Here is an 11,332-nt window from a genome sequence, read left to right on the forward strand (position 1 = left end):
TGAGCTTATGTTAAGTATCAAAGTTGTCAAAAAGCTAATGCATTTATTTTTTACTTTTGGATGATTTCGACAACTAAAAAAGCTCTCATGAACTTATTTTAATTTCAAATACAGTCTTATTTTATATAGTTTGTCAAATAGGTGTTGTAGATTTAGTTATAAACTCATCAAAATCTTTTTGAAGTTTAACAACACCATAAAAATATTTTATATGTATTTTTTGTTGTTATATTATATACATATATATATAATTAAAACATAATTATGATGTCTTCTGATTTTCAAATTTTTGAACTCTGAATCAACCATCGAACTAATTAACCCTTGTCCCTTAAACTCAGTCAAGTTGTATTTGGATGAAATTAAAACACCAACTGCATACATGGGGCTGCTAAGGAATGTGGATAGTAGCGAGAAGGAAAAGGGAGATGTGTATATTTGGTGTAATTTTTTTGATGTTTCTCCATTTTTTTTGTAGCATTTGTTTTGAATGCTTTTTAATCTTTATTGAAGAATTAATTAATAACGAAAATATTTTCTAACAGCATATTAGAATTTTATTCTTTATTTCTTCATAGGTAGTTCAAGAGCATATTGAATTCTTAGGTACAAGATGATAAAAGAATGTAATATTCTAGAATGGGACAAATGATAAGCAATTTAACCCAATTTCTTGGTAATTTTATAGTATTTTCAGGTTGATGGGTTGGGCCATTGCCTACCTTCCATGAGCGAGAATTTTTTTTCTTTGCTTTTATTTAAAACAGTACATTTTGATAGAATTTGGCACTAAAATTGAGACCATCTCAAACTTTTATATTTTCTTTCCAAATAGCTTCTTTCCAATAGCAATAATTTCACAATTTTAGCTCTGATTTTGGTAGGTTGTTGAGCTGGTGATTCTAACCTTCTATGAAGTGAAATATCTATCTTCTCGCCATGTGAACGTATTTAATGTTTGTCATTTTTGTATTTTTTATCCTGTCTGTATTTTTTGATTAAAAATAAATCCCTTCCTTTTTTGCTTGCTTATTTATAGCATGGTTCCTAATTTATATTCAATTTCAACAACTTTACTAATGACCTACCTCATATAAATTTGTATTAATCGTATCTTCTATATTTATTGTCAATGAAATCATATGTATTGTTCTTTAATCAAAAAAATTTTTTTTTTGTGAGAACACGAACACAGAAAAGGAAAATAGAAAATATCTCTTTTTTTTTTTTAAGGCAATGATTTCTTCTTTTTTTTTATTAAAAATTTTGGCAGAGTTTCCCCTTATAAATGGACGAAACTCCCTGCCAACAAACCCAATCTCATGAAAATATCCATATGACAGTTATTTAATACAAATTTTTAGCTAAGCTATAGAAATTTTCTATGAAAATTAGGAAAACCTAAAGTGTCCATGATAATCTCCCCACGGACAGTAGCCGGCAAAGAACAAAAGTCATCAAAAACATCCTCTTGCTCCGAATTTGCGCCAAGGTTAGCTAGATAATCAGCAGGTTTGTTCGCCTCTCTATAGCAATGGGTTATCTCACGGAAATGATGCTTGAAACTGAGCAATTCATCCACTTCCCGTTGTAGTCTCCAAGGGCAACCATGTGTCCCTTGGAGTATTTGCACCAAGACAAGTGAGTCAGATTCAACATGCAAGTCTTGTAAGTCTCGAGCAACACAGAGCCGCACCACAAAGAGTATGGCCTTGAACTCCGCGTGTAAACTGGTCAATAACCCAAAAAAACAGGAATAACCGACGATAAATCTCCCTTCCCCATCTCGCACAACTCCCCCACCCCCACTAACTCCTGGGTTCCCCTTTGCACAGCCATCCGAATTCAACTTATACCCTGCCCTAGGAGCCGACCATGTAATCGGTAAAATAGAAACCCTTCTTTTCAGAGCTACCAACGAAGAGTGAAGAACATCCCAAGAAACGAAAGAACATACTATTTTCGGAAAATTACAATGTAGTAAATCACATAACTGTTGAAATACCTGATCTGCCACCTCCGTCCACCCCACCTTCCTTCCATCAAACAGTCCCCTGTTTCTCGCTTTCCATAACTCCCAGCAGACGAGCATAGGTAATGTATGATAAACGAACCTAAGATACACGTTGTGCCCTTTAAGCAGCCACCACCGTAACCCCACATGTCTCAACATAGACACCATATCCAAATCTCCCAGGACACCCTCAAATCTATTCCAGACCGCCTTAGCTAAATCTCCTGTTAAAAATATGTGATTAATCTCGTCATCTGTTGGCTCAGAACAACAATGACACTTAGACGGACCCTGTACCCCAAATCTACGTAGCAGATTCATTAGGGGAAGACGCAAACGTAGCAACCGTAATTGAGAATGATTAGAATAATTAGCCACACATGCGAAACCATCCAAGAATAATTAGAAGCCTGCGAAACAAGCGTGTAAGCCGAAGAAATTGAGAATGAACCATTCTGCGTTAAAGCCCACACTATCCTATCAGAGCTATGAGTGGATGAAGGGGGAATCTTCACAACTTGCCTAACCAACTCAGGCTCTAGAACTTGATTAAGGAGTCGCATATTCCATTGCGCTTGGAAGACAAAATCTGACACAACATGCTCATGAAAAATTTCCACATGATGACATATAGCCCCAGTTCCCATCCAATTGTCATGCCAGAAATCCATCAATCCCTCACCGATGACCCAGCAAATATGCTCTTCTGCCAACTGTTGAATCGAACATAACCTCTTCCAAGTGTAAGAAAGCGAATAGCCCTCTTCTGCCAAACAAGGGTGCACCCATCTACTATATTTTGTTGTTAAAAATTCAGCCCATAGGGATCTCCTTTGCCGAAAGTTCCACCAAAGCTTAATGGAAAAAGCGTCATATACCTTCGCCAAGCTACGAACTCCAATCCCACTCTCCTGATGTGGGCGGCACAACTCCCCCCAACTTAACCAATGAAATTTCTGACCCATATCCGTCGAGCTCCACAAAAAACTTGTCATTACCCTTTCTAAGGAAGCAATGACTCCCTTCGGAGGAGATGCCGCTGCTAGCAGGTGGATTGGCATTGAAGACAGAACACTCTTTAACAGCACAATCTTATCCCCAAATGAGAGGACACGATTCTTCCATGAGAGGATTCTGGCTGTTACCATGTCGCAGAGTTCGGCAAAATAATGCATCCGCCTTCTTCCAATATAAAGGGGGCAGCCAAGATATTTGATTGGAAAAGATTTGTACGAGAAGCCGGTTACCATTTCAATCATCGCACGTCGTTGCAAAGACAAGGTGGGATGCACCAAATAACAACTCTTTTGACAATTAACACGCTGCCCGGAAAATGCACAGTATCCATCGACTACTCCTTTGACCAATGTTATTGAAGCCTTAAGGCCGCTAGTGAAAATGACCACGTCATCTACATAGGCCAAATGTGTGACCATAGAACAGCCTCTAGGGACTTTGAATGGTCTGAATTTTTGATACTCCGCCAGTGCATTGAGTGAACGGGACAAGACCTCTGCACCAATAACGAACAAGGCTAGTGAAATTGGGTCACCTTGTCTCAAACCCCGTGAGGACTTAAAGAAACCGTGGGGCAAGCCATTGACAATGACAGAAAACCAAACATTCGATATCAGTCTCCATATCATATCGATCCAAACTTCGCTAAACCCAAACCGACGAAGCACTTGTATCAAAAACAACCAAGACGCTCTATCATATGCCTTCATCATATCCAGTTTGAGCATCACATTCCCTCCCCTATTAGGTTTTTTAATATCATTCAACAATTTTTGTGGTAATAGAAAATTACCTGTCATCTGTCTGCCTTGCACAAAACCACTCTGCTGCGGTGAGATAATGTGAGGAAGAACCTTTGCCAAGCGAGAAGATAAAATCTTGGAGATGATCTTATTGATAAAATTGCATAAACTTATTGGGCGATATTGAGTGAAATCTTGAGGGCATTGTATTTTGGGTAGTAAAACAATTGAAGTAGCGGAGACACTTCTTGGCAACGTTGCAGCACAAAAGAAACTGACAATAGCCCTTTGAACATCCTTAGCGACCACCTCCCAAGCAGACGTGAAAAACTTTCCCGCGAAACCATCTGAACCCGCAGCACTCTCCTCGTCCATTGAAAAAATTACTTCCTTTACTTCCTGCATGGATGGAACCTCAATCAACATCTCATTATCCTACTCAGTGATCAACTTTGGAATAATGTCTAGCATGTTATTTGAAGACTGTCCTCCCTTTTTTGTAAACAATTCTTGGAAGAACGAGACAACCTCATTACAAATACTCGACTCGTCAGTCACCCAGTCACCATTTGTCTTCCTAATTCTATGATCACTGACTTGCTTCACTTCTTTGTCACCATAGCGTGAAAAAATTTCATATTCTTGTCCCCATCTGATAGCCATTTGACACGAGCCTTCTGCCTCCAGAATTCTTCCTCAATCACCAAAGTATGCTTCAATCTTGCACTTGCCTCTTGTACAGCCACCAACGACCTTTCTGACAGATGGTTATCATGATCTATTTCAACTTCCAGCACCCTCTGTTCTGCCAAGAAGATGTCACCAACAGATTCCCTTAACCATAGTCTTAGTGCCTGTTTAGCCCGTCGCAGTTTAGCCGACAAAACCTGAAGGGGGAACTAGGGGAGGAAATAGACCAACTCTCCTTAATCACATCCATAAAACCTAGTTTTGTGGTCCAAATATTTAGGAATCTGAATGGCCGTGGCTTGTCATCTAATCTCGTTGATGCCGATATCAAAAGCGGAGCATGATCAGAAGGGTCTCTCCCCAAGTGCTACACTAAAATATTACTCTCCATAAGCATAGCAGCTGAGTTGAGCAAAAGCCTGTCTAGCTGCTTCCAAACTCTTAAAATACCCTGCCGATTGTTACGCCATGTGTACCTAGACCCAGAGAACCCAGCATCCCCAACTTCCGCCAATGACATAAACTGTGATAATTCTATCCCTTGAGTATGTCTAAAAGGTAGGCCACCCCTTTTTTCCTCTGCATTTAAGATAACATTAAAGTCCCCCACAAGAAACCATGGTTTTAGCTCCGGCTTGTCATTCAACAACTCAATCCATAAACCTTCCCTCTCCTGGACGGTACACTTCGAATGAATAAATGAAAAGTAGATCTCCTCAGCCAATAATTGGGATCGGAGGCTTAAAGTGAGTTGTTGATCCGACTCACCTATCGTTTGACAATCAAAGAAAGATTTATAAAGCACCCAAATGCTACCCCACGGGTTTGCAATAGAAAAATCCATCCCCACCTTCATCCGAATCATATCCATGTTTGCAATCGAGGTTGTTTCGGTGGTTAGTGTAACTGTTGGTGAAACCTCGATTGTTGGTGAAACTGTTTTTACTCTGTCTTGGCAAAAAGACTATAATGCCCTTCATATTTGGTCGCGCGCCTCACGAGATGATGCTTCCTGTCATAGTTAACTACTGGATTTGACAGAAGGGCCACTAATATGCTATTTTATTAGATCGAGGGCCAAAAATTTATCTTTAATTGTTGGAGGGCTAAAATTGATCGATTAAAAAAATTGGAGGGCCATTGGAACTCTTTTCCCAATTTCAATTTTATTAACTTACCAAAATAAAATATCATCATGTTTGATATTGGTTAATTTTACCAAAATTAGAATGAGCAATTAAATGCTTGAACCTAACAATAAGGAAATCTTCCCCAATTTCTTTAGTCTTTTTATTAAACTTAACAAGAAAATAAATTCATCTATTTAATGCCTATAAAAAAAAGTTAAGGAAATATCCTTGCAAATTGTTGATTATATTAAAAATAAATATGAACATATTAATGGTTTGAACATCAAATTAAGGAAATTATAAATGATATGATTTGAAACAAAAATGATAGTCTCAACTTTTTCTTTTTATCACAATTTTACATATTGTGACCATTATTTTATTTTTTTTATACTCATGTTAGTCAATTATTTTTCTTTTTATTCTACTATCCTTAATTTGAATAGAGAAGTTAGTTCCATGCTCTTTGTTAGCAAGTTCAAAAGTAAATATACATTCCTAATTATTCTTATGATTGTTTAGTATCTTTTTTCATACGTATATATTCTTTGTATGTTGTTTTTTTTTTTCTTACATTTTTGGTATATTAGGTGCTCACAATAATATTTTGAGAACCTATTCAATATAATACTCTTATAATGAGTGTAAGTTTTAAGATGAACAAATTTTATTGATACAAATTTATTTATGATATAAATAACGATGCATTTGGATGGTTAGGCAATATTATAGTTTCTTTCAAGTCCATGAGTAGGGATTTTTTTTCCTTTGTTTTTACTCAAAATAACACATTTTGATAAAAAAAAAATGACACTAAAATTGACATCATCTTAATCTTTCAGCTTTTCTTTTCCAAATAACATCTTTTGACAAAAATAATTTAACAATTTTGATTTAAAGTGTTAATGCACGGGTCAAAATTCTAGTGTATAGAAATTAAATTAAAGAGATGCATTAAAATTTTTGTTAATAGTCATTTAATTTGTACAGACAACCATTCATTCCTATAAATTTTTATTAATTCTTATGCTCTCTCCTTTGAAAATGGATGTAGTCCAAAGTAGTACGCATGTGATCATGGTGCTGTAAGTACTCTCCAAAATTACTATTCTTAGTATTTAATACTTTGAACAGAAATTCAATTCATCAAGTATTAGTTTGCTTTTGAAGTTCCTTTTAGTCGTGAAACAATCACATATGTAATTACACTTATTGTGTACTACATATCCTTCACTTATATGTTGACTTATCACTATTAATTAGAGTAAATATAATTCAATTACGGGATAATATTTGATTACAACTAAATATTAAGTTGTTATAAGTCAACCATTTTTAATGTATTTATTTGGAATCCTTGTTTTACAAATACTATATTCACTTTGTACACTAGCATTTTAAGTTGTCTTATTAAATTTTTTGTTAAATAAAAAATAAAAAATATGATGAAAAATATAAAGCGCCCATGTAAATGAATCGGGAACGAAACTAGTACTGTTATCTTTACTATACTAAAGGTGGGAGTTCGGATTGCTACAGTGAATTTGGGCTGGTTATCATTCGATTGTGGTGACTTTGAGGGGCAGGTTGGTCTTTTGTCATTAAGTGGTAGTGGCTTTGCTGGAAATTTGCTGCTTGGCTTTGTGGTGGGCGGTGAGTTTGTTGCTATCAGCTGTCTGCATGGCCCTGAAAATTCGATGCTGTCTGCGTGGTTTTGTTGTGAGCGGTGAGTTTGTTGCTATCAGCTATCTGCATGGCTTTTGGAAATTCGATGTTGTCTGCGTGGCTTTGTTGTGGGTGATGCGTTGGCTGCCATCAGCTGTCTCCATGGCTTTTGTTCGCTGCTGTCCGCCCGGTGGCTTTGTGGTCGATGATTCTTAGCGATGTAGGTTGTGCGTTAGCTGCTGTTCGCTGTTTGCATGGACTTCAGCCAGGTGTTTTTATTTGTAGTACACCTGTACAGCTACGTGCATGATATGCAAGGTTTATGAACTACGTGTCGTGTTCTCTTTTCACGCCACATTATTCTATCGTTTGTTTTTCTTGCGGCCATTCTATACAAAGCTTGCTATGGATTCTTTAGTCCACGCCCGCGTTCGTTAGTAGCTGCAAGAGTTAGTCCTTCATTCTTGTGCTCTTGTACTTTTTACGCATGTTTTCTTTCAGTTTGAGTTAGCTAATGCCGTAGTTTATTGTTTGTTAACTGCGAAAATTATGAAGAGGCCGTTACTGTTATCTCTAACATTTCATCTCCAGGAATCATTGATGCGCGTCACTAAAAACGCATACAAGTTTTCTAAGCCCCAAATTAGCTGCTAACTATCGGACAGAGCTTGCGCTGAGAAATGAGATTGCTACAATCGAATTATCCATTGATCCGTCACACACAAACCATGGCTCTTTAAAGGTCATCACCCAATTCATTCTCCACAAAGCTTTCTGATCACAAATCCTCCTATTCTTCCATTCCTAATTGGTATGTTTTCTTTTGATTATTCTTGTATTATATAAGTTTTTGACAAATTTTGAAGTAGATTAGTCATGTTGTAATTCTTCCTTTTTCTGTAGCAACTTTATTTTGCTTTTTCTGATTTGCTTTTTCTGATTATTTGCATTTTTAGCACTTGTTTTCTTTCTTCTGAATGTGTTTCCTGAAAGCATGTTGCGGTCAAAACCTTCTTCACAAACAAGCTCTTCCCATAATTTTTTGTCTGTCATGTGAGGGTGATGAATCCATAAAGCTATCTATGGGGAGGTCTTTCAATTTCTTCAAACTTTGGCCACCTTTTTTTAATCTTTTTCGTCAAATATTTCAAATAGTTGAATTATTGAATGGAAATTAAAGTATAATAGGAAGGAACATCTATCAAATTTTGACTTGCAGCCGCTGCATATTATGTAAGTAAAATTTCATTTTCTTTGTTGATGACCTGTATTTGCTTATATAATTGAACAAGGTAAACTTTCTTATTGAAGTTATTAAGCTTTTGTAGGACTGAGACTACAAAACTCAAATGTTTGTTTGCCACTTACCGTTTTCCTTTGCTTCGCTAATCTTTTTGATAGTGAAGGGCATCATTCCTTCTCTTCTCCTTGCTGTACTTCGATAGAGACGATTATTGAAAATAAGAAGTTACCAGTCTGTCTTTGGTCCTTGCTGCTGAGCTCAAGTTCCTCTATTTTATATTGTCTACTAATTTATATTGTCAGGTAAGAAGTTTTCTTTCCCGTTGGTGTTCTTTTTTGACAGTTTGATGATTAGCCATGCTATTGGTTATTATCAACTGTCATGCCAATTGATTGAATTTGGAGGCCTAATGTTTTTTACCTAACCTTTATTTACTCATTGTTGCATCTTTGTTTTCTTGTTCTACTAGATTTCTTAACACCATACATGTTGATAATTATCTCTTTATTGCAAGTGGTAATAATAGTTTGAGCATTGCATGGTTTTCACCTAAACTTTTTGCTTAGTTGTGGCCAATTCCCTGGACTTATGCTGTTAGCCTTAGAAATCTAACTTTCTAACACAATCGCTTATCAAATTGCACACAAAAACCTGACACAGTTCATCACATTTTGACAACGCAAATATGTGACACCAAACTACCCGCTAGAAATGTAGAAATCCAAAAACTCCGATTTGCCGCTCAAACCCGAATTGAATCCAGAATTTTCAATTGAATAGTTCAATAATTCAGAATGGAAATCGAAAAGATCCAATTTCGAATTAATCGAATTCAAGTCAAATTCAGTAATGAGATCTTTCAAATAAAAAATTTCGATTTCCAATTGACAAATCGAAATCAAAATCAAAATTCCAAATTCCTATTTCGATTTCAAATCTATTTATCATGTATATATTAATATCATATGAATAGAATAATAATATAACAATAATCATAATTTTTATATTCATGAATTTTGTGAAATCAAAATTTGCCAACTCCAAATAGAATTTAGGGTAAAATACACGGAACCCCCCTATGGTTTCACGAAAAGACACGAAACCCCCTATCGTTTAAAAACCTCCACATAAACACCCTAACTTTCATAACTAAAGTGGAAATTACCTTTTGAACCGGCTGAGTTACCGGCAGCAGGTCAAATACTCTCGTCTAACCCGTGGCCTGCTAAATTAGTAGGAATTGACAATCCAATGTATATCCAGAAACGAAACGTAAGCTTGAAAGCTTTGCCTTGAACTTTGAATCAAAAGCACTCTAAGTGTACACGGAAACCTTTGACAGGACTCGGAAGAAAAAAATCAAACTGGAACTTGATATACCAAATGCAGACCTTCCCCATTGATATAGCTAGGAGCTAGCTAAGCCAGTTGAACCATTAATATTTGTTGAGGCAATTTCAGTCTTACCTTAAACGTAGAACCAAGTACTACATTAATCACTCCTAAGTCAGTCCCCTCCCCTCCAATACAAGAATATCCACAAACAAGAAGAAGGAGATAATGGCGGCAGCTGCAATATCCACCACCACCACAGCTTCATCAATGCTTCATCAGTTGGAGTGCAACATGGACGTGGACAAACTCACTTGTGAATTCTTCTCCATCCTCGAAAACAAGTTCCTTTTTGGGTACGACGATCCCAAGTTCGTTTCCCACCTCCCCAAAATTAATACTACTCCTCCTGCTACTGCTGCCGCTGCTGCTGCTGCTTCTCCCCACAGCACCAAGCACTTCCCAGGCGGCCGCGGCAAAGTCCGAATCCTCTCCATTGATGCTGGTGGCTCCACCGACGGCGTTCTTGCTGCCAAGTCTCTGGCACACCTGGAGGCCACCCTCCGCCGCAAATCCGGAAACCCAAATGCCCGCGTTGCTGACTTCTTCGACGTCGCCGCCGGCGCCGGCGCAGGAGGCATCCTCGCCGCTCTGCTCTTTACCCGGGGGAAGGATGGAAGGACCCTGTTCACCGCCAGGGGGCATGTTGACAATGGAGACGGTGGTTAAACTACTAGCCGGGAAATTATTCTGTTTAAGGGATGACATATCAAATCCACCAGCTGGCAGGGAGGAAGCAAATTTACCAGAATTGCTCCGGCGAGCAGTCCAATTAGGGGAGAGAGCATCGTCAGTGAACTCTGAGACCGTGGGAGCGACAAACTCGGAGGGATTGTAGCTGCCGACGGGGATAGAGTCGCGAGCGGCCCGCATAGGGGAGAGCGGGGCAGCAGGAGAGAAATGGGGTATTTTGGGTATTCGACCTGCAGCCGGTAACTTAGCCGGTTATAGATCTATTTTCACTTTAGTTATGGAGTTTAGGGCGTTTATGTGTATGTTTCTAAACGATAGGGGGGTTTCGTGTCTTTTCGCGAAACCATAGGGGGGTTCCGTGTATTTTACCCTAGAATTTATAACAAATTCAAATTCAAAATGAGTAAATACGAAATGGAAACCAACCAAAATTTGTAATACCAGAATATCAAAAACTTCCAATTTCAAAATTTAGAATTATCGATTTCAATTTTGATTCACACTCCTATTACCTGCTATCAATTAAATTGGATTAACACAAATTCAGGGCACCCTCGCGCGTAGCGCGAGGCTGAAAAAACTAGTAAAATAAAAATTGTTAGCGAGCATGAGTGTAAGTGAGACCTAGTGTAACATTGAATGATCACATTAGAATTTAGTAACATGGCAAGCCTTTCATGAAAGTGTTGCAACTACCAAATTGGGAGAAGTGAAGACAAAAATTAATTAAATTTCGAATGAAGAA

At 37.6% G+C, this 11,332-nt stretch overlaps 1 protein-coding gene across 2 annotated transcripts; it reads left to right on the plus strand.

The window, feature by feature from the left end:
* Nucleotides 1-7,550: 7,550 nt before the first annotated feature.
* LOC140038274 (patatin-like protein 6) lies at nt 7,551-11,025 on the plus strand. Of its 2 annotated transcripts, none has more exons than XM_072083434.1 (2): nt 7,551-7,708; nt 7,851-11,025. In XM_072083434.1, the coding sequence occupies exon 2, from the start codon at nt 10,063-10,065 to the stop codon at nt 10,561-10,563; it is 501 nt and encodes a 166-aa protein (XP_071939535.1). In that variant the 5' UTR covers nt 7,551-7,708; nt 7,851-10,062; the 3' UTR covers nt 10,564-11,025. The 2 variants fall into 2 exon arrangements, with proteins under 2 accessions (XP_071939535.1, XP_071939536.1); XM_072083435.1 differs by having other exon boundaries at nt 7,627-8,070; nt 8,661-11,025.
* The last annotated feature ends 307 nt before the right edge of the window (nt 11,026-11,332 follow it).

This window comes from Coffea arabica, chromosome 3e (genome assembly GCF_036785885.1).
Source record: "Coffea arabica cultivar ET-39 chromosome 3e, Coffea Arabica ET-39 HiFi, whole genome shotgun sequence".
NCBI lineage: Eukaryota > Viridiplantae > Streptophyta > Magnoliopsida > Gentianales > Rubiaceae > Coffea > Coffea arabica.

Coding starts and splice junctions, on each gene's coding strand:
- LOC140038274 (XM_072083434.1), top strand. CDS start 10,063: ATGGCGGCAGCTGCAATATCCACCACCACCACAGCTTCATCAATGCTT.